The following is a 24,866-nucleotide window of genomic DNA, read 5'->3' on the forward strand; positions in this document are numbered from 1 at the left end:
GGAATTTAAAACTGAACTAACAGTAGCCAAACATGAAAATATACTTTAAAGTTGCAATTTCATGTAGGTAATGCTAGCTCATACAGTAAACATACAACTACATTTATTTAATTTAAATGTGAAATCACTTAACATATTTACTTCACATAACATCTTATCAGCATATTTGTAGCTTTCAGTTTGTTATTTGGCAGGAATTAAGATTGACATTTAAATTGTAAATTTTTTGTAACACTATCAGTAGCATATAGCTAATAGGATGTCAAGTGACAGGCTGATACAAGTAATATTTAGTATTATTTTAAGTAATAATTAATAATAAATTCTTTTTATTACTTAATTAAAAGTAGTAATAAGAATTTAAAAGTAATAATCTCATGGTTAGCAGTTAACCATGTTAAAATATACTAGGGATGTCCCGATCACGTTTTTTTGTTCCCGATACCGATCCCGATCATTAATTTTGATCCCGATCCGATACCGAGTCTCAAACCGATACTTGTATTTTCTAGATATTGTCTAGATAAGAACTGGATAATACTGTTCACACAGTGCACACTTCGAGTACATAACAGTTATTCAAATTAATCCAATGTATATGTTTAACAACTAAATAGCTCTGCAGTGCTGTAGGGAAAAATGCTGCATCCAAGCTATTGGCTTAATGTTTTGTATTTTTACAAAATCAATCAAAATGAGTGAGATAATTAGTTTTACTTTAAACTTTACATTCGAAGAAAAAAAATCTGTTTAACGCAGTGATACACTAAAAATGAACAGAAATCTGTGTAGCAGCTTAACTTGAATATAAGAAAAAAAGTTACTTAAAAGCATTACAGTAAAACCTGAATACCAAAATAAAATGGAAAGGCTCTTTTGTTATGAAGGAAAGCCAGTTTTTAAAGTGCTTGTATTGTGACAGTGGTTTGATGGACGTTTCAACGCGAAGTGAGTGTGTTTTGCCCCTTTGGGGCTTCCATAGTGCATGGAATAGCGTGCTTGGCTCAAGCTGTCCGCTATTCAGTACCGTAACAGAAGAAGTTAATAAAGTGTTATGCTCCCGACAATATGTGAATATACTGTGTATTTATTTCTTTATTAAACGAGTGCATCACTACGTTGTTTTGTAAACCGGAGTGATCCTTGACTCACACACCATATAAACAGTAAAATTCTACAGTAATGAACGCAGCTCTGCTACCAGTGAAGGTCAGTAACGCGTTACTCTAATCTGACCGCATTTTTCAGCAACGAGTAATCTAACGCGTTACTATTTCCAATCCAGTAATCAGATTAAAGTTACTTATCCAAGTTACTGTGCGTTACTATTTTTGTCATTTTCCTTAGTAAAAAGATATATATTTGCTTTCTTCTTGCGTCTCGGGGAGTGACGTCTGGCCTATGCGACAGTTAAGTCACGGGCTGCGTCCGGAATCGGTTACTTACAGAGTGTGCACTAGATTGGAGGAAGTGTGCACTACTCGGCCAACGCCGAGTGATGACGTAATATCACCATGGTTACAGACTCATTACAAATCCCACTCGCCAAAATGTAGGATATTTATCGTCTTTTTGTTATTTATTTGTCTTTAAAAATGTTATTTTATTTATCTTACTTGCACTTGTGAACAGAGGACTCCTTTTTCCGCGTCTTTCCTGTTTCTTATTCCGCTTCAATCGCAGCTCCAGTTGTATTATGGGATACATTAGCGGACCGCATTATATAACTAATAAAGTAACTTGTAATCTAACTTAGTTACTTTTAAAATCAAGTAATCCATAAAGTAACTAAGTTACTTTTTAAAGGAGTAATCAGTAATCAGATTACTTTTTCAAGGTAACTATGCCATCACTGTCTGCTACTACCGCCTCATGAAACGCTCGCATTGCAGACATTACACGTCGCTGCTGGACTTGTTTCACTTTCCAATTTAAAGTATTTCCACACAGCGGACATGCTGATGTAAAACAAAAGATCGGGATTACGATCGGGTTTAGTAAAGCCGATTCCGATCAGTTAAAAAATGCCTTGATCGGCCCCGATCCCGATCTTTAAGATCGGATCGGGACATCCCTAAAATATACCCTAACAGTCATGGTTTTATATTGGTAGTGTTGGCACAAAGATAACAGGCCATATAGCTGTTAGCTAATTACCTGATTGCAAGTTTTTAAAGATCTTGTCATCATCTAAAAATCTATTTTTGTGATGAAACCTATTGTACTCTTCCAAAACCTGTTGTTTTACAGAAACATTAAAAACTCCTGATTTAAATGAGCACACTGACATTTGTGATATGATAACTTGTAGTATAAATCAGTGTCATTTGAATTGGTCTACAGATGAAAAGGCTTGGTTTTGTGATCAGTTTTACTTTAAACATTGTTATATGTGTAGAACTGATTTCCCTCAGTGGCATTGACTTCATACTGCTGTCTAGCTTTTTGCTTTTCTTATGTCTGGTCCCATGTTTGATTTATCACTTCTGTCAAGGCTTATTTATTTTCTTAATATTTGCTTCCAAATTCTTCTACCTGGGTTTCACAGTGGATTTACTTTTGGGAATAAGTTACTTTTTATAATTTGCAGTACAAAAAATAGCTACAAATTTCTTTTAGCAGAGAGTTCTGTCTTACCTGGTTGAAGTAACAGTCATGCTGCTCAAACAATAAATTAATAAACACACTATAGTATAGAATTTTTAGTTACTTTATTAAAAATCTTCTTTTAATTGTCAAAATGTGTCTAAAACTAATTTAAATCTGTCCTCAGCTCTGAAATATCAAATGCCATTCCTGCAGAAATTTACATAGACAGTTAGGGTGACAAGCATTCCTGAATAAACAATGAAAAAGAACTTATCTAATGTTGTCATCCATGCAAATATTGAAAAGCACTAGAAAATCAATTAAGGCTTTTTTTTCAGTGCCAAGCCATACAAATGTTCTTTTGACTGAATGGGCACAAATTTCCAGAGACATACTTCAAAGTATTGTAAATATATTGTATTATTAAGTATTATATTGTATTATATTAAGTATTGTATTTTTATACCATTGTTTTTGGAATGGAATGTCCAACAAGCTAATGGTCAGGTGTCCAAATACTTTTGGCCATATATCGCAAGTTTTAGTCTGGTCCAACAAACCTTCACACAGAAGTTTAAATGAAAAACGTTTAGTTGTCTTGACAAATGTCCACATGAACTTTTATTCAACCCCCAGCTTCACTGCTGGGTGAAACATCCTTTTGTCTTGATAACATCTGGTTAGCAGTTTCAGTAAGTGCTAACAAGCTTCTGACATCTTACTTTTGGAATGTTTGCCCATTGTTCTTGTGCAAACGTTTCCAGTTATTGAGGTTTATGCTTCAACTGCTTTCTTTCTTTCTTTAAATCTAACCAAAGATTTTCTATGGAATTTAAATATAGATACTGAAAAGGCCACTATAGCATATCACAGGACTGGTTCCTTAATCAAGCTTTGGTTGACTTGGAACATACGTTTGCCTTAATGACCTCTCAAAGCCCCACATTATCATTCATCCACCTCCATGATTGACCATGGTAATGGTATTCTTCTGGTAATAAGCCCCGCCTTTCTTATACTAGACAAATCGATAATCAATATGGCCAAATTGTCACTCCATTAGAACTTTGACCCAGAGCTCCACAGACATATCCCAAATATTTCATATTCCAGTTGACCCTGGTTATTAAGTCTGGTATTTTTCTAAAACATTTAGTTCTTTATTGTACTGATGATATTGCTAAGGCCTCTGGATGAAATTTTGGTCTTTCTCCCAAAGCCAGGCAGGTTTACTGCTGCGCCATTAGTTTAAAACTTGGAAAACACAATACTCCCAATTGTGTCTTTGGGAATGTTCAAGGTCTTGAAAATCTTCTACCCATTGTCCATACATTGAACTTATATCATCTTTTGGCTTTTGTGACAGCACTTTAGTCCCAACAGTTTAATCATGTTGTAACCCAACTTTAGCTTAAACAAACTAGCAGTATGTTTTAGGATGAGCAATATTATGTGGGGGTTGAATAATTGTGACATGGCAGAATTAACAAAATATCCTGCAACTTTAAATACTACATAATACATTTTCTGTGTTGATTTGTTGTATTGTTGAACTGATAATGACTTAATTTAAAGCAAAATTATTTAAAACAAAACTTTTTTGTTGTGGAGGCATACATTTTCATAGAAATTGAAGGTTAAAAGCTTTGTTCAAGAGCCAAACAGTGGCAGAAGGGCAGTAATGGGGCTTGAAATGTTTCAATCAATAATAGCTTAGTTGCTGAGCTAACACTTACACTGAATGCATTTTAATCAGTATTAATGTTTGCTTGATAAATCAATAATAAAATAAATCTTTGTCAGACTCAGTGTAGCACTGTCATCTCACAGCAAGAATGTCCTGGGTTTGATTCCCAGATGGAGCAGTCTGGGCAATTTCTTTGTAAAGTTTGCATGTTCTTTTGGGTGTGTGGTTTCCTCTGGGTGTTCCGGTTTTCTCCCTTAATACAAAGACATGTAGAAGTTGAACTGGAGATACAAAACACCATGACGGTGACATTGAACTACCTGTCTTGTCATGCATATAAGCAGAGTAAAAAACATGACGTGAAAAACCCAATGATCCTTTTTGCTAGAGAGTAGTGTTGTTGTATAACAGAAAGTTTTAATGAATAAAACTAAAGGCTCAGAATTTTAAATTGGAAGTGAAAATGTCTCTATATTTAAATGCAGTAAATGTTAATGCACTGTGTTGCAGGAGACAGGTTGCAAATTAATTATGCCACAAGTCGCACTCTAACAGTTTGTATGACTCACAGTTGATATTCAGGATCTCTAAACAAATGTGCGTTTTGCTCCTATAAATATGCTATTCTTAAGTTTCTTAATGTGTACTGTTGTTACCTGTGGTGCCTGTTAAATGTCAAAGGTTTTAGAGTTTATGCTTCTGTAGATACACAGCACCAAGATTTTAATTTGAGACTAAAGAGAACATGTTTGTCTTGTAGTTTACCCTGTTTTTTTAAAAATATAATTTAATCAGTGTCTCCAGTATGGTACAACACTATCACTCTATTGTTAAGCATTGAACATTTAGTCATTTTAATGTCATATTAATAATATCACCAGAGTTGACATCTCAAACTCACAAGTTCAAATCTCAGCTATGCTACCTGCATGCTGCCTGCTTATACAGACAATGATTGGCTTGTTCATTGTGAAGGGATTATCAAATAATTCCTCATAACTGCGGTCGATGGCACCTGCACAGGGATGAGGAATAATGGAGATCAGTGCATGACTCTTTGTACACGATACTGATTCCTGTATGAGCCTGCTTCATGCAGGTGAAAAAGGGAGTCAGCTATTGCAAACATGTTGTTCACAACACTTCTCTATCAGAATTGGAGGTCAGCAGCAGTAGAGGAAGCAAAATCGGGTAATTGGATATGACTAGATTGGAAGGAAGATTGGGGGAGAATTTATTTTAAAATGCAGTTTATTTGTGGGAAGTCCAAGTGAGCGTAGTGGCCTAGTTGGTTGGGGGTATTCTGGTCTCTCCATTCTTCCTGCGTTAGTATGTCCAGATATGTAGAAAAAAAAGTGTCTTACAAAGCATTACATGACCTAAAGGAAGCACAAGCTAGCCCTCGCCTTTTCAGGACTGTAGGTGTTGTAGTGTTGTGAAACTCAATGGGTGGAAAAGGCAAATAACAGTTTGGGGGTAGGGGGTGCAAAACTTTGACGACACACAGCTCTAAGGTCCTGGGAACCTGGGTATGATTCTTATTTCCTGTCACTGTCCATAGCTACTTAACATTCCTAAAATCTATCTAAAACATGCCAGAAGCGGATTGGCTATTCTAAATTTGCCCTGAGTGTGATTGAACAAATGGGGGAGTGAGTTATGCACTGAGGTTTGTTGGTGCAGGGTGTATCTCTGCCTTGTGCCCAATGTTTCAAAAGGCTCCACGAGGGCACGAGATATGTACTAGTGATTAGAAGGTTGCCAGTTAAATCCCAGCTATCACCAAGTAATCACTGTTGGGCCCCTGAGCAAGGCCTTAAACCCTCAATCTCACGGTATTGAGTCATAACTGTTAGTCATTTTGGATAAAAGCACCTGCTAAATTCTGTAAATGTAAATGACCCTGATTAGGACAAAGTAGTTGCTGATTTTGAATAACTTATTGAATTTTAATAGACATTAAGATGTAATGCATCTCTGCAACATGCTTCTGATGAATGAGAGAAAGAACACAGGGTATCAGACAGAATAAAATACAAGTGAGTAGTGACGGGTTATCTGCGCTGAAGTGGTGCACTTGACACCTCTTGCCACTTTTTATTTTATTCCATTTTGTTTAAAATAAAGAATCATTTTTACACCAGTGCACTTAGCAGAAACTACGCTAAGGTGTCAGGCAGAATTTCATTTTTCTAGCTCTTTAGAGCTCCTGGGCTTTAAAGTACAAATCAATAAAAACACTTCAAGGTTAAGCCTGCTGCTATTGCGTTTAGCTTTCTCATTCAAAAATGATAATCAGTCCTGAAGGTTCAAATTTAAGGTCTTTAGAGGCTATAATGGATTTAATGAAATATTCAGCTGGCTGTTATAACTGCACATTGCAATCTTCAAGATTTACAGTAAGGGAAAATGTATTCAAAAATTTGTTGTTGCTAATATGTTTGATATGCTGTACTTCTAGTATATACACTGATCAGTCATAACATTAAAACCACCTCCTTGTTTCTACACTCACTGTCCATTTTATCAGCTCCACTTACCATATAGGAGCACTTTGTAGTTGTACAATTACTGAATGCAGTCCATCTGTTTCTGTACATGCTTGAAAGATGAATTAGTCCTATACATTAAATGGTAAAAAAAATCCTCGTACAAATTGCATTAATCTGGTTGTACTGGTTTTATTATAAGAGACACGGCAATTGGTTGGGATGATTTCACTTAAGAAGTATCAATCATGGTAAAGATAATTAGAATTATGATGAACACATGAATAAATAAATAGAATGTCTACACACTGCACTACAGATCAGAGCTTTGTTGCTGTGGACTTACCAAAAATTTGTCCTTGCTTTTAAAAAAGAAAAAATTCTCTGTACTGTCTGGAAATAGTCAAAAAGTTGGTCTTTGTGTTTTGATAAAAGCATAAATTTCACATTAGACCTGGACCATGTGTAGAAATAGAAAGTGGCAGCTTCAAGGCTTTTCATTTTAGGTATTATTAAAAGTTTTGAAGCATGCAAGCATGGGGATTTAACAAATATAAGACACATTGAATTTACTGCTCAGATTACCCACATTCCAGGGTTTCTCTATACTGGTCTTTAATACTTTTCTAGACCAGATAACAAGGTTGCACAATCTGGATTCTTCTTCTGAGACTCAATAAGATGTGACTGCATGCATGATTGGGAAACATGTTCATGATATTACAAGTTTGTGTCAAATTGCAACTGTGTTCTGTCACCACTCTTCACTCAACATTAAGTTTGAAACTTAACAATGTATGCCTCATTTTGATCTGTTTCCACATTTCTGAAAAAGTTGGGACATTATGTAATATGCAGTAAGAAACAAGAAAAAAAAGAATAAGAAGAACTGATTTGTTAATTCTCTCGAATCTTTATTAAACTGTCAAAAGTAGAAGGAAAATAGTTCCCTGTTTTATTTTGTAAATAGAAACACATTTAGAATTTGTGATAGAAAATCACATCAAATGGAACTGACACATTTGGAGTTCTGAATGTGCCACTAGTGACCTGTGTGGGGTTTAAAAAGCAAAGGACATAATTTATTACATATTACCACATATTGTACCAGATTATTTCAGCTAGAAAATGTATGATTTGTCCAGTTATAATTCGTGTTATGATCAGGACTGATTATGTAGCAAGCAAGTCATCGCTTCTTTTCTATCATATTTTACTTTTTGGGCTAGGGAGGATTTAGAAAATGTATAATTATGTTAGCTGCCATTTAGTGCTTTAAGAGTCAGCCTTCAGTTCTTAACATTCCCATTAATCACCTACTTTTTAGACAAAACTGTAGGCTGATCCTAAAGTGGCAGCTCTTTTTCATAGAGTCCCAGCAAAAGTGCTACTGCTAAGGTAGTGAAGTGCAGGAAAAATGCCACTAAATGCAGTTAATCTGTATACCATAGCTGTTCGTGCTTGCTCTTGATCTTCATTATTGCTAAGGACACCAAGCTCTCAGGAAAGGCTGTGCTGTAATAAAGAGACCCATGTCCTGCTTAGTAATTGTCCTTTTTTTTAAGTACCCATTGTATTATTGACGCTCCATTGAATGAATTTTCCTGTTCACTTGTTGAGATTGCTCTGGTCCATTTTGGGCTATATACATGCTACACCTAATACAGCCAACTAATGGCTCATTGCTGTACAGTCCCTCACTTTTTGTGACTGCAACATCAGGACTAATGGATCGTGAAGCGATGCTTTTCATGTACCTATACATTTATAGGATGTTTCCCCTCTCCCCAGCTGTGCAGCAGCAATGATGGTGCTTTTCAGAGAGCAATTTTGTCATTAAAACACAAAAAATGCATATGCTTAAAATGCATACACTATACATTCAGAAATTTAAATATACCTATTATGGGATACAAATCATGGCAGTTTTGGGATTTAGCATTTTTTCAACTGAATAATCAGAACTTTTATTAAATTAATAAATAAATAAATGTTTTGGAGTCATCAGTATAGTCATATGTTTTTTTTTTTTTTTTTTTTTTTCATACAAACAGAATCCACTGGGTTAAAAATAAAGCTGCTAAAGTGCACCTGCAAGAATGAAAAAACTCAAGTGCAAGATTTTTAATCAAGGTAGAACAATTCTTCGGCTAAAACATCTGGCTAGATGTACAAGTAGACCATTAGTAGATATGATGGGATGGGCTTCGGAAAATGTTAGCATGATGACAACCTGAAGTGCATATAATAATATTATTAATATTGTCTGTTTCCAGGTGAGAAGCCCCTACTCCAGAGTACATACAGTGGGGCCAAGAAGTATTTAGTCAGCCACTGATTGTGCAGGTTCTCCTACTTAGAAAAATGAGAGAGGTCTGTAATTTTCATCATAGGTACACTTCAACTATGAGAGACAAAATGAGAAAAAAAATCCAGGAAATCACATTGTAGGATTTTTAAAGAATTTATTTGTAAATTATGGTGGAAAATTAATATTTGGTCAATAACAAAAGTTCAACTCAATACTTTGTAACATAACCTTTGTTGGCAATGACAGAGGTCAAACGTTTCCTGTAAGTCTTCACCAGGTTTGCACACACTGTAGCTGGTATTTTGGCCCATTCCTCCATACAGACCTCCTCTAGAGCAGTGATGTTTTGGGGCTGTCGCTGGGCAACACGGACTCCAAAAAATTTCTATGGGTTTGAGGTCTGGAGACTGGCTAGGCCACTCCAGGACCTTGAAATGCTTTTTACGGAGCCACTCCTTCGTTGCCCGAGCGGCGTGTTTGGGATCATTGTCATGCTGGAAGACCCAGCCACGTTCCATCTTCAATGCTCTCACTGATGGAAGGAGGTTTCTTTCGATCTCACGATACATGGTTCATTCTTCCCTTAACACGGATCAGTCGTCCTGTCCCCTTTTCAGAAAAACAGCCCCAAAGCATGATGTTTCCACCCCCATGCTTCACAGTAGGTATGGTGTTCTTGGGTTTTTCTTCTTCCTCCAAACACGACGAGTTGAGTTTTTACCAAAAAGTTCCATTTTGGTTTCATCTGACCACATGATATTCTCCCAATCCTCTTCTGGATCATCCATATGCTCTCTGGCAAACATCAGACGGGCCTGGACATGTACTGGCTTAAGCAGGGGGACACGCCTGGCACTGCAGGATTTGAGTCCCTCTCGGCGTAGTGTGTATACTGATGGTAGCCTTTGTTACTTTGGTCCCAGCTCTCTGCAGGTCATTCATCAGGTCCCTCCGTGTAGTTCTGGGATTTTTGCTCACCGTTCTCATGATCATTTTGACCCCACGGGATGAGATCTTGACCCCAAGGGAGATTATCAATGGTCTTGTATGTCTTCCATTTTCTTACAATTGTTCCCACAGTTGATTTATTCACACCAACCTGCTTGCCTATTGTAGATTTACTCTTCCCAGCCTGGTGCAGGTCTACAATTTTCTTCCTGGTGTCCTTCGACAGCTCTTTGGTCTTGGCCATGGTTGAGTTTGGAGTCTGACTGTTTGAGGCTGTGGACAGGTGTCTTTTATACAAATAACAAGGTCAAACAGGTGCCATTAATACAGGTAACGAGTGGAGGACAGAAGAGCTTCTTAAAGAAGAAGTTACAGGTCTGTGAGAGCCAGAAATCTTGCTTGTTTGTTATTGACCAAATACTTATTTTCCACCATAATTTACAAATAAATTCTTTAAAAATCCTACAATGTGATTTCCTCATTTTTTTCTCATTTTGTCTCTCATAGTTGAAGTGTACCTATGATGAAAATTACAGACCTCTCTCATCTTTCTAAGTAGGAGAACCTGCACAATCAGTGGCTGACTAAATACTGTTTGACCCCACTGTACATAAATAATTATACAACCAGCATTTATTTTGTAAGAAGCAAATACTTATGAATGATACCTTTGCTTAAGTGTAACTGCAATGACAAAATATAATAATAACAATAATATTTAATGAGGAAATTTTGATTTGCAGTGTTCTCTTCTGCTTCCCAGAACAAGCTTTCTTTGTTTCACAGCTTAAAAATGTTTAACTGGTTTATAAATAGAAACCTTGTACTATGCAACTCAAACAGTCACTTTGTGTCTCACTAGGAGGGCAAGAAAATGTCTCTTAAGTCTTTAAATAGCATAATAAAAGGAAAATACCAGTTATTTATTTTCCTTTAACTGGCGAAATGAAGTGCTGGGAAGATATTGTCTGTTAGGCGGGGGGGGGGGGGGGGGGGGGGAATCTAGTGAAGGAGCAGCTATTATGAAAGATTAGGCATAATGGAGTTTTTATTTATTTTCACCATGGAAAATAAATTTTCAGTGAATAAATTATTTTTCAGCTTGAAAATTAAATTCAAATTAATTTTAGAAGGTTTAATTGCATTTGCAATGCTGGCAAAGCCAACCAATTCCAACTATACAGAAACTAAGCCTAATCTTAAAGAAAATCCAGTTCACAATCAGTTGGTCCAATGGTCTTAAATGTATGCTCAAAAATTAATGACTAAAGCTGGCAAAGCCAACCACCCCAACTAGACACAAACTAAGCCTAATCCTTAAGACGTTGAAGTCAGTAGGTCTATTGGTCTTAAATGTATTATCTGGAAATTTAGTTTGTTAGTCCAGCTGGACCCAAGTAAAACTTTTTTAATCCTGCTGCATCATGGACCATGGCAAAATAACCTCAAAGTAATCAAGGTTTATTAAAAACCTCACCTTGAGTAACAACCTTGTGGAGATGAATTTTGCGCATCCTTGTTCAGCTTCTCTTTTTCCACTGGCAGAGCTTCATGAAACTGAATAAAGGCATTTGAAACATGAGTAAGTGCCACTCAGAGAACTGGTGTTTTGTTGGATGGATTTTCCTTCTGGCATGGATGAGGCTGGCAGCAGAGACGGGCATTCTGTACGAATCTGGGGTTTGGTTTTTCTCTTCTTTGACAGTCAGGACACCAATGATCTATATTATACTAAGTGATAATGATAGAATGGAACCTACCTCTATTTTAAACACCTTGTTTCGAGTATTGTCACTGCATGCTTTATAGACACGATCCCTTGTTTGGAACAACAAAAACAATACTGTCTTTGCTGGCACATGGGCATTGTGTATGCTGAAGTGCTCTTGAGAAGCTATTGTTAAATAAATAAGCCACGAGAGGCCGTACGTTACTGTGATTTTAGCACGGGGATGACGTTTTTGGCACGACGCGAAGCGGAGTGCCTAAAACTTCTTTCCCCGTGCTAAAATCGTAACAGTAATGCACGGTCTCGAGTGGCTTATTGCTTTTATAAAACGGCGGTCAATATAAAATATAATAAATACAACAATGTTTAATCATAAATGTATCTTTTGTGTATAAATTTACAATAAAGCATTCTTCCGCGACGCAAGGTAATCCCATTAACAGTGTTGCTAGGCAACGTGAGGGCGAAAATAACATTAACTTTCTCTATTCAGTGGCGTATTAATATGGAATGATGTGAGGTGGTCCTAGGTGTGCGTTTATCGGGGATTTTACAACGGCTTCGAACGCGGCTCAGCCAATCAGATTTTAGGACCGGAACTATCCGTTTTATAAATGTAATGTTTTCTGCATCTGGTTGACTAAATTGACTACAGTATACAGGATTGGTTCTTGTTCAGAGATTTGCAAAAACAAAAGTTACAAAAATATGATGACATATTTTAGTAACACTCTTCTCAGCCCAACTAATAAAGCAAGACCTCTATCTGCTGGTTTTGGCTATATCGGATGAAGGAGTGTATCCAGAGTCTTAGTAGCTCCATCTGGATGGTTTCAGCACTAATATTAAATGAGGTGTTGAAAAGAAAACATACACATGAAGTGTGGTTACAACTGAGAGTAATTAACAAAAAGTGAACAAAAATGTGATTAAAGAGAGCTTTGGGAAAAGCCAGCTTGACATGGAGCCATATGTACAACATGCTGATAAAAATATGTACTACTGTTATTTTACGTTTTTTCAATTGCTTTTGTTAAATAAAGAAATTCTGGTGGTGAAATTATTGACAGTTTGTGAAGGTGTTAAAAGTTTTATAAGCCAAACCTAAATATGTTAGCAATTTTCTCTAAACCTGGATCTAAAAACTTTCATACACCATGTGTTTTTTTCTCCCCCTTCCCACAAATTCAGATAAAGACAGAATCTGAGAGCATGGACTGGCAGGGTTTCCTCTGGCTTTTGGTGTTGTTCGCATTAGTAAGTCTTAAAACCTTTTTATATAAGTGTTTTACAGTTTTTTCTTCACTTCAAATAAAATTGAACTTATAGCATGACATTACAAAATACTTTCTGTTTATGATCAGACATGAATGAAAAAGTAAGTGGTTTTTACTAAATCATAATCACACTGAGGGAGATGACTCTGAACCGACTTGGGTGGTGGCCTGGTGGTCGTATGTATGACGTCATTTACTTCAATGTTTGGAGTGACATCATATGTACGGCTGCTAAACTGCTACATAGGACATCAGAAACTGCTCAGATCTTTTCCATTTTAGAATGGTAAGAACAAGAGATTTATTTTATACTGAAACTAACAAGAACTACGTGACATTGTAAAGAGCTAAAGATTTTTAATTAGTAAAATGATTTAATTTGAAATACTTTTATGCATAATAGAAGACTACTTCTAAACTGTTTTATGCCTCTCTGTGAAATTGTCAGTGGGATATCTTGTGCCAGATGTAGCATCTACACAAGCCAACTGAATCACAATGGAACATTATCTAAAAGTTGCCAGTGCTAGATATGGATTTATTCTAAAATACACAATGCTGATAAGAGCTGATCATTTCCATTTCTACAATCATACTTTGCCTTCCTTAAGATTGTAATGGCTAGCAAGGGAAACTGCAGGTATAAAGTGTTTCACTTAAAGGGCTGTAAATTCTGATTAAACCAAAGTGTAACTTTTTAAAGCACACTCGTCATTTTTTATATTTAAAGGGTGCATATTTTTTACCCACTGCATTCAGTGTGTCTAAAGTATTTTAAAAGAAATATTCGAAACGAGTGCTTTTCTTTTTTTACAGTGCTTAACTGGTGCAGATGCAGCAGAACCTCAAGCTGAGTCAACCACAGACTTTTCTCTATCCCCTGCAATGGGGGTGATGGAGGGCGAACGGCAAATCATGACAGAGTCTCAGTATAAATGTCTGGAGCTGCTAAGCAGAGACATGACACGTAATAAAAGTGGTAATGCCACAGATGTTATATCTGTGTTTAAATCTAGATGTTAAATTAACTGCATATTAAATAATAGCTGGCACAGATTTTATTTAGTGACAATCTTGTGAAGTGCCAAACTTGTTAATGACGGGCAAGAGACTGGTGGTACTGTACCGACCAAAACTTCACAGCTTAGAAAACAAATGTTAACCGTCTGTTTTTTAACAGCTGGAAAAATTGTCTTTACAAAAGGTTAGGAATACCCAGGACCTTTGAATATCCATGAACATTTGGAAATACTATCTTATAATAACAACTGCCTGCTAATAAATTAGCTTGCAATAAATTAGTTAGCGTTTATCACTTAACACGATAATACTGCTTTTAGCTTGCTCTGTACTATGAATTAATAAGTGTAAGCACTATTTATTAAATATAAAATTTTGTGTTTGCTGTGGTGTAAAGCTGTGGTATAAATTAAGTCACCTACCCAACCAGTTTTTAAATCTAATGTAAGAGTAAGTATTAAAGTTTATATGTGCATAAATTCAGTGTCTGAGGGCTACAAGCGACATGAGATAGACATGAGCATTGGAGAAGTCTGCTGTTAGCATGCAGCTGCTGAACACTGTATATCTTTTGCATTCAAAAAAAACAAAAAAAACAAGAAGCAGTAGGTTAACATTTGTTAACAACTGTGTATAACCATTTATCTCTCTCAGCATTATCAGTCACGAGCCATCCAGAATATAGGAGCATAACATGTAGACGTAGGTGGGATTTTACTAATAAAGTATTTGCATCAACATATTTTAAAAATGTATTTAAAAGTAACAAATTTGTCAAAACACATTAACATTTCTTGTATTCGTCAGACTAAATAATTCAAAGCAACTTGACAAAGTGCTTAAAATGAACCAGAACCACTGTAATAAATAATTATGCCAGGTTAGTGCAGTTCCAGTGTTGCTGGTATTAAAGAAAAAATAGATGTATATAAATGTATATAAAGTATTCACTTAACATTTTTGCACAACATTGGGTTGGTGAATAAATACAATTTGGATTTTTACCTAACAGTCTACAACAGATCACCCATAATAACAAAGTGGAATGTGTTGCAGGCCTGAAATGCTATGAATAGATGTATATTACAAGTGAAATGAAGTTGGCTAGACAAAACATACAATATCTTAGGTTCATACTGCCTTTTCAAACTGTCACAATTTTTTTCTAATTTTGGGTTGTCAGTATATTAAAATTGTATTCAAATGATAACCTAAATTCTTAAATTTAAATGGTTTATTTTTTCATGCATTTTCTAGTTTCCCATTGTAGCAGGTTCTGGGACGGCTGGCTGTGCTGGGATGAAACTTTCGCTGGGACTTTTGCTTCACAGAGCTGTCCAGACTACCCCTCATTTGACACCTCAGGTAAGACTTATCTCTTACTTGTCTCTACTAATTATTACAGAAGCTACCTCAAACTGATGTTTGTTCCTTATCAGTCCCTAACATGAAATGCTGTGAGAAAGCCAGTCCTGGGCAAGTAGCTTTTGGTTTAACCTTTGGTTTTTGATACAACACTAAACACTTCGACAGGTTGAAAATAATCTTTCTACAAACTAGATTCCCCCTTCAGATTTAACAGTTAAAAACTGATAATATACACTACATTTCCCATTGATGCAACAATATAATAAAACAATATGACATCATGAGACCATGCCAGCTGAAATGTCATGCCAGCATTTCAGATTTTTGACATTTTTACCAGCCAAATTTATTATTATTATCCATCTTTATCAATGCCACTATTGATTTTTACCTATTCATCCTTTACTACTGCAAGTAATTGTTCAGTGTGATTCTGTAAATGAGATGCCAATACTTAATTTGTGTTGACCAGCAGCCAGTGACAAAATGGGTTTACCAAAAAAAGGCTTAAGGAAAATCTTAATGACTTTCCTTAAGATTTGTGTGATATAAAGACATGTAAAAAGAGCCTGGTGGCCCAATAAATGAACCCATCAGCCTTTCATATCATGTTTAAATGTACAGAATGTTTCTGTGTTGAAGGTAGTTATGTGTTAATACAGCATTAGAAGTTAGTACATTAGACAAATTAGACTAGAAATTGACTGTAATAAGCAATGCACAATAGATGAGTGAACATAAGATTGTTAAATGGTCCACTCCTTTGTACAGGCCTAGTCCTGTTTTCTTTGATTGCCAATCAATATTCTGTGTGTATGCAATGATTGATATCAGAGTATTGTCATTACAAAACAGTAGCTTAAATAACTGTGTTTTATTTTTTCCTTTTGCACAGCAAAAATAACAAAATTTTGTGAAGAATCTGGTAACTGGGCCCAGAGCTCATCTTTCAATAATACTTGGTCTCAGTGTCTTGGGCTCTCCAAGGACACATTAAAGGTATTATAAATGTTTTCCATGTTGTAATAGTTTTAGTTGCTGCTTTAAATATTGATCCTGAAAAAAAAAAAACATCGATTTGAATGTGTTGCACTTGACATTTTTTAATTTGATGTTTCTAATGTTTTATGTGTTTTGCAGAAGGAGGAACTGGATGCAGAAACAGATTCCACGGTAGAGACACTGGTCAGTCCTGTGGCAACTCAAAAAACTGAAGAAAGAAAAAAAATCATTGATGGTCAATATAAATGCTTTGAGAAGATGAACAGAGATCCACCCTATAACAATTCAGGTATTAAAAACTTTTGTGGACTGTAATAGGGCCATTATATTTATAACTCTTATATTGTGAACAATTATAGGTGGTGAATAAACTTCACCTACTGATTTAGAATAAAAATAAACCTAAACTGACCAAACCGTATTTGTTGTTTATATCTGATTGAAACAGAAACACTAAAGAAACTATCATTTTGTTTGAATTCAAGGTCTGTACTGTAACCGGACATGGGACGGCTGGCTATGTTGGGATGACACACCTGCAGGAACATACACATCTCAAAATTGCCCCAATTACTTCCGTGACTTTGATCCTACAGGTATGAGCTAAAGGAATAACTGCCATTGTTAAATATACACTGTTATCGTTACACGCTAAACCTATGTAAACCTTTCTAGCAGTAATTCTAAGATATGTATAAATATACTTTGTAATTAACTAATTATAAAAATATCAGACATTGTGCCGCTCAGGTGGCACAGCAGTAAAACACGGTAGCACACCAGAGCTGACACTTCAAAATTGTCTGTTCGAAACTCAGCTCTGCCATCCGGCTGGGCAGCTACATGAACAACGATTGGCCTGTTGTTCATACAGGGTGGGAAGCCGGAGAGGGACCTTATAACTTATGATGCATTTATGACCTCTGCTGGCTGGTTGATGGCACCTGCTCAGAGTTGAGGGATAATGTGGACAGGGTGTGGCTCTCTGTACACAAGGCTGATCCACATATGAACTCGCCTCATGCAGGTAAAAAGATGCAGTCGGCTACTGCACACGTGTCAGAGGGGGTGTGTGTCAATCTGGCTCTCCTCAATCAGCAGTGGGGATCAGCATTCATAGAGAGGAAGCATAATGCAATCATGTAATTGGATACAACTAGATTGGGAGGAAAAATTGGGAAAACTGCAAAAAATAAAATCAGATATGACATTATATTTAATGGTTAATAGCTTTAATATCCTTGGTTTAGTTATATCCATATATGCTATAGCACCAAAGCACAAGTAATAGCACTGTAGTGGGATTATATTTGAGTCTTCTCTGAGTGAGGGATTCCTTGCAAAAAATGAATGCTCTGCCCAGTGTTTTTCTACTATACGTCCATTGTTTGGGAGTAGGCTCCAGACCCACAGGACCCTGTTATGAAAAAAAGATGGGATATGTGGAAAACATGGTAAAAACAAGACCTGTTGTGGCAATGTAATCAAAGCTAGTCTGTAATAAGACACAGGTCTGGGCAAGCTTGTAAATTATTATCCTTTTACCTGTATCAAAAGCAAACATGGCAGACTTTCTTGCTATATGGCTAGCATTTCAAGACAATATGTTTGCAATTCAAGATAAAATGACATGCAAAATATTTTATTTGACTTTGGTATGAAATATTTGATTATTATTGATATTTTGACACATCTTTAAGAATAGTTAAATACTTTTAATCGTTCTTTTAAGGAAAGATAATTTCCACAAAGCTGAAACCGACTCATGTGTAATTCATTATCTTTCTCAGAAAAGGCCATAAAATATTGTGATGAGACTGGAAACTGGTTTCGGCATCCAGAAACAAACAGGACGTGGTCCAACTACACACTCTGCATTGCCTACACTAAGGACAAGCTAAGGGTAAAGAAAATAACTGCTTTGTTTATGAAAGTGTCAAGCTTTGAAAAAGATGAAATGCATATTTTAAAGCTCAGGAGCAGACTAACATTAAATCTGTAGAGGTTACTTTGACATCAGAGGGAATTCCACACACATCTGTTCTATTAATAGAGAGTGATTTTGTAGGACTTTGAGAAGAAACAAAAGCATGAGACGGGGTGAGGGTTGACTGGTAAAATAAGCTGAGATAATCCTCTTTAGCATTTTTTTGCTTTACTGCTTTTGCTAGGTGTCTTTTGCAAGGACCAGATCACTGCAAACAGCTCTGTGTAGGCACTATACCAACCACAGAACTATTCCCCAGCATACACAACAACATAACATCACTCAAATCTCCTAAAATGACTAGTTACCCTAAAAAAAGGTAAACTACCCATAAGCCCCTGCAATATATAACTATTTACATAGTCTCCACAAGGTGGCTCAATCACAGTCCCTAATAAACCCAACATAAAACCACCTGGTGTTTCAGGCAGCATCTTTGCTGGTGGCCAGTGTGCCTAAACAAAGAACAAGCCACGTTGGCGGCTGGAGGCTTTGACGGCTTGTCCTTTGAGCTAGAGTGTCCATGTTTGTGTGCACTGAAAACCCACATGCACTTTTCTAGCTGAAACTTGTGTCTTCGCCTGTGCCAGCTGTTGTGTAGTGCTGCCTGGCTATGTGATGCATGCTGTCCATTCTTTATTGCAGCTCTATCACATAGTCAGCAGCCTGTTGTCTGGTGATCAGCCAAAAAACGAGGGGGGTTCAGAGCTCTCTACCTATCATAAGCACCCCTGGCGACCGTCCTTGTTGTTTCTGTTGTTTTCTGCTGTCGTTTTTTGCCATCTGCCTCTCACTGGGGGCACATTCGTCGCATGCCTTAGCCCAACACCAAGACAGTTTATTTGCACTTGGTGTGCTGGACCTCCAGTGATTTAAAACTTAGCGGCCATCGGAGCGAGGAGTAGTCAGTCCAGAGGGTGAATTTCTGACTCTATAAGTTATGCTGTATTAGCGTTCTTGCCAGCTTAACACTCTACTGAATCTGTTCCACCTTGTCCACCTGGCGAAGCACTTGATACCTTAGTCACTTTGGTCACTGCAAAGTCTCTTTTTTTAATTTGTCTAACAATCGCTGACCATTGTCCAGGTGAACCATTTTCCTTTCTCTGTGGGACTTAGAGCAGTCTGGAGATGTCAGCAAAGTTTTTATGAAGCACTACTAGTACTACTAGTATCTGGCGAGTGGTGGTGGGGGTGCGCCAGTCAAGGATAGCAAATTTGTCAGAAACATTTGATTCTTGGTAGCACATCCTCAAGTCTCTGATGGGCTGTGGCAAAACTGGTGGAGTGAACTAAGAGGTTGTCCAGATACACAATGCACGCAGTGGGTGGGATGCCAATCTGGACCTTTCCAGCAGCTGCTCAGATGTTGCTGGACTATAACATAGGCCAAATGGGAGATTGATGACTTCCCACAGTTCATTTCCTAATGTGTTTTTTGATGCAGCGTCAGGAGACAGTTGCTTCTGCCAGTATTTACTTCTCAGTGAGCTGAACCAGGTGTATCCTGACAGCGAGTACAAGGCCTTGATGGTGTGAGCAATGGGATAGGAATCTTTGTGGATCATTGTGTTTACATGGTGGTAATGCACACACAGCCTCCACAACAAGTCCTTATTTTTCGCCAAGGCCCATGGGCCTTCTGAGGCCTTGATCATGACAGCCTTGGCCATCTCTTCAGACAGTGGGCTTGTTGTCTTATCGGGGTGACATTTCTGTGTGTGGATCTTGTGTTGATACAGCATGGTGTGGCAGCAGTTGCTGTTTTAGGTGGTGAAGCTGTGGCAGTAGTGGTGAATTAATTTGGCCAAGTGCTGTTACTGATGCTCACTCAGGCCTCAGACGCTGCTGTGCCAGAACATGAGAGAGCATTATCACAAGAATTCGGATTGCCCTCAGCCTTCTTGGTGCGGCGGTTTTGCTGTTTTGTGTTTTTCTGCTGTACCAATTTCTTACTGGCTAACGCCTTCCCATTCATGAGCTTTAGTGCAGGCAATGCAGGGAAGTCAGTGGCATTGATAGCAGCAAGGATGTCAAACCCGTGGATGCACTGATCACTAATCTCTGCCAAGAAAAAGTCACGGGTGGCATCCTGTCTGCCAAGCTGTAGTGGAGAAGATGTTGCTTCTTACTTTTACTTTATGGCCCATCACCGTTACTTGTCATGCTCCTGTGGACCAAGGACCAGATGACTGCAAACTTATTGTTTTAGGGCTTTTGTCAGGCAGACAGGTGTACTGTGCAGGCAGTATACCAAATACAAAACAAAACCTTTTATGAGCATACATAACAACATAAAATTGCTCAAGCCCCCTAAATGACTAGTTACCATAAAAAAGGGAAGACTACCTATAAAACCCCTGCAATACATAACTTTTACAGATTCCCCCCAGAGGGTCCAATCACAGCTGGTGACCATGGCTTTAATACTCCCAGTGTTACAGTGTTTTATTTTAAGTCTATAAACTTCTTAAATTATTATATCAAAGTTGTCTTATCTGCAGTGGCATCTGGTGAACAGAATTTGTAGTGTGATGTGTGTTTTTGCAGATGGCGTACATACTGTATTACATGGCACTTGTGGGGCACGCTTTGTCCATTGCATCTCTTCTCATCTCACTGGCCATATTTTTTTATTTCAGGTAAGTTTAGATATGTATTTTTCAAACTGTTGATTTCCATTGTGGAATACACCATTGCATATTATAGGGTTTTATAACCAGTACATAAAATAAAGGCAATATTATAATGGAATTTTAATTTCAAGCCCCTAAAACTTAAAACAATAATTTAAGCTTTTACACTTTTTACAACACTTCTCTATAGCCAGCCACAGCCACTTTACAGTACTATAAAATACACTATAAACATGTCCACAAACCATAAACATAAAACACAAGTCTAAAATTAAACCACACTGTCTAAACTTGGAAACCAATAAAACAGTGGTAGTTACATCGTTAATACAGGCCAACTCTAGTATGGTGCTGAGGTAGAATGAGAAAATATATATTTTAGATGTGTAATGCATCACTTAAGTGCCAAAAATGAGACAAATTTCCCTATAGTTTCACATAGGAAAAAATGCAGCTGGTAATTTTTTGTGGCTAAGGAGTTTGCGGCTGTGGATCAACATGGATCAACAGTTTGTCTGGCACAAGAAAGGTGCAGCTTAGGAACAGAAGAATACTATCCCCACTGTCAGGTACAGATTGGGCTAGTGATGATGTGTGTAATTTTTTCTGAGTGGCATTATGGAGTCACAGAAATATCAAAGCATTTTGAGGAGAAATATTAAGACTTCTGTGTTGACATTGAATCTTGGTGAGAATTGGACTTTCCAACAAGACCATGATCTCAAGCACACTTAGTGTTAACCAAAGCTCGGTTAAGGAATCAGTCCTTTAATACCCTGGAGTGGCCTTCTCAGTCTCAAGATTTAAATCCTGTAAGAACCTTTTTGGTGGGATTTAAAGAAAGCAGTTGCAGCATGAAAGCTATCAAACCTCAGTGAGCTTGAAACTTTTGCACGAGAAGAATGAGTAAAGATAGCACAGGAGAGGTATCAGAAGCTTGTTAGCATCTACCAAATTAGAGGCCACAGTAAAAGGATATTCCACCATGTACTGAGGCTGGGGTTAATAATAATTCACACGGACATTTGTCAAGATATATACATAATATGATGTCAACTAATGTGCTCAACATTGCTTATATGTATCAGTGAATATTGTTACTTTGTTTTCTAAGACTTTCTCTTGTATAATTTCTTTCAAGTCTATACACATCACCATAATAACTTTTAACAGTATACCTGACATTTACATTCCCAGATTTGCATATCCAAATATTTGACAATCAAGAGATTCCATGATTTGAGTTTCTTAATCATAACCTTTAAGATATATTTATTAAATATCAGTGGTTGTTGGGAACTGATTTCTTAAATGTGTAATTTTTCACAAAGGTTGTTGTGTAGTACAGAATAATTTGGAGTATGTCAGAGGTGTTAACATGCTGGTGACTGTTAGTTATTTCACTGCAGATTCCTCAGCATAATTTACCAGGGATGCCACCTCATGCCATTCATTGTTAAAGAAACAATACATTTAAAATGAAATGTAAAGAGGGATGTGTGTTTGCTTTGGAGAAATATTAGCACTGTGGACTACGGAAATGCAAAGAACAGTTTGATTAATTTATCTGTAAATATTAAATCATCTAATAAATTATGACACTGCATTACATATTTATTAAGAAATACTAATATATTAATATTTGATATTCGCTTAAACCATGTCTGTAGATAAAATTTATGTGATTCTATCACTTATGCAAAAACAATAACAATAAAACAATAAATAACAATTTAAAATGCTAACCTCGATCCACATCGAGGAGCTGGCCTACATGAACCAAGCATTGTTTAACCAAGGTACACGGCTTGCTTTCCATCTTGGGCAAGTTATCGCCCCATGCAAGCAGCTTTCTTTTCCTTTTGTTTGCTCACAATTGTTCTGCAGCCAGCAGCAAAAAATGCCCTCTCCTAATGGGCATAATGCTCTTATTCTGTTTTGCAGGTGTGAGGCTTCACCTTGTGCTACACACGCGAGGTGTAACCCACACTATTATAGAAAGAGCTGCCAGTACATGAATCCAGCAGTTTTGCTTTCCATTTGGGACGAGTTAGCTTTTTCAGCTTTCTTTTCCTTTTGTTTGCCCACTTTTTCCGCAGCCTGCAGTAAACAAATGCCCTCTCTCAGTAGGCCTTTCTCTCACCTGTTAGGGATGTGCTGCTGCAACTGCAGCTGTTGGGCACTTTTTCCTCCTCTCCCTCCCCGCCTTGGATAGGTGGGCACAAAGAAAATGTAATGGGGAACTGGAAATTAGTAAATAGAGGGGGAAAAGGGAAAATACAAAAATAAAAACAAACACATCCAATATTTAAAAACAAATATGCACGTGCTGTATCTCAAAGCACCTAGTATAATATTAACATTTTTTTATTTATTGTTCATGCTCTAACTGAACATGCCAAATAGTTCAGTCAATGACTACTGTTTTTCCATGCATCATTTATATCCCTTTGGTTATAAAAATGACCTTTTTCAAAAGAATACTTCATTTTCAAATAAGACATCACTACTAACTAAATTTTTCATGTTTTGCCCATTTACTCATTTAACAGACGTCTCAAAAGCAATAAATATTTTTAAAAAAAGTATCCCAAAAGAAACCACATTATTCAATCATAATAACATGATATGTTGCATTTTGCTTGTATTAGAATAGTTTCTTAAGCTTATAAATATTTTACTGGATTTATTTCACATAAATACTGAATCATAAAAACTAATAAGGTCAGGATAATGAATGTAGATCGTTTACTTTGTTCATCTACATAATCTCATCACATCTAGAAACATAATACAAACATGTAAATTACAGAAAAGCATTTGGTTGCAAAACTACTTCTATATTTTTTCAACTGGAAAGTAGTAATACTGTAGTTCTGCAAAGTATTTACCCTTCTAATTTGCAAGTGCTGTGTGTACACTTTGATGAATGACTGGGCTGTGAGAAATGAGGAGAAAAGTCAAGTCAAGTCAACTTTATTTATATAGCGCTTTTTACAATAGACGTTGTCTCAAAGCAACTTTACAAAATCCAGGACCAACAGATACAAAAACCCCCTGTTGAGCAAGCCGAGGGCGACTGTGGCAAGGAAAAACTCCCTGAAAATTACAGGAAGAAACCTTGAGAGGAACCAGACTCAGCAGGGCCCATCCTTCTTGGGTGGTCTGGAGGATACTTTAAATAAATACACGATTTACACAAAGCATACAAACACAGAATTAAATGATCTAAAAGTTATAACTGGTAATAAATAGATAAATAAATAAATAAATAATAATAGAGTTGTTATTCGCTCTAGTCTTCAATAAAGTCTGTAGTGAGTTCTTGTCATTCTTGGTGCAATTACTCCAGACCCGTCACATCCGGCAGGAGCAGCATAGTTGTCACGGCAGTCTCGACTTTAATCCTTAACCTCGACGGGTAAACAGGTTTCCATCAAAATGCCTTTGGAGTAAAACAACAAAGAATGTAGTTAATAATGTACAATGCTAGTTGTACAAAAAACTCTTTTCTAGTTGTAGAAAAGAACTCAGAGAACTTTGCTGCTTTGCATAGCTCCATTTAAAGCTTACATGGAACACTCCGTGGACTAAAACAATATTTTATTGCTGCATAAACTTTATTAGGGAAACAATACATACACAAATGTGCATATTCTACATACAGCATTGGGTTTTCATGTCAATCTAGCACTAAAGCACTAAATTTTAAAGGTGCTGCACTTTATGATACTACTTAAATAACATGATATGACTTGCTTTATTTTTACATGGCCTTCCACCTTATTGCATCCAGATGTGCTGTTTACAGACAAATTTAACA

The 24,866-nt window shown here is 36.8% G+C and overlaps 1 protein-coding gene across 1 annotated transcript in view; it reads left to right on the forward strand.

The window, feature by feature from the left end:
• The first annotated feature begins 12,948 nt into the window (after window positions 1-12,948).
• The window catches only part of calcr (calcitonin receptor), a 31,827-nt gene continuing 19,909 nt past the window's right edge, over window positions 12,949-24,866 (forward strand). The window contains exons 1-8 of the mRNA XM_062990687.1: window positions 12,949-13,010; window positions 13,847-14,009; window positions 15,308-15,415; window positions 16,314-16,417; window positions 16,559-16,709; window positions 16,906-17,016; window positions 18,211-18,323; window positions 20,958-21,049. Coding sequence (XP_062846757.1) covers window positions 12,966-13,010; window positions 13,847-14,009; window positions 15,308-15,415; window positions 16,314-16,417; window positions 16,559-16,709; window positions 16,906-17,016; window positions 18,211-18,323; window positions 20,958-21,049 — 887 coding nt within the window. The 5' untranslated portion in view covers window positions 12,949-12,965. The remainder of the gene's footprint in view (window positions 13,011-13,846; window positions 14,010-15,307; window positions 15,416-16,313; window positions 16,418-16,558; window positions 16,710-16,905; window positions 17,017-18,210; window positions 18,324-20,957; window positions 21,050-24,866) is intronic.

This window comes from Trichomycterus rosablanca, chromosome 2 (assembly GCF_030014385.1).
Source record: "Trichomycterus rosablanca isolate fTriRos1 chromosome 2, fTriRos1.hap1, whole genome shotgun sequence".
Classification (NCBI taxonomy): domain Eukaryota; kingdom Metazoa; phylum Chordata; class Actinopteri; order Siluriformes; family Trichomycteridae; genus Trichomycterus; species Trichomycterus rosablanca.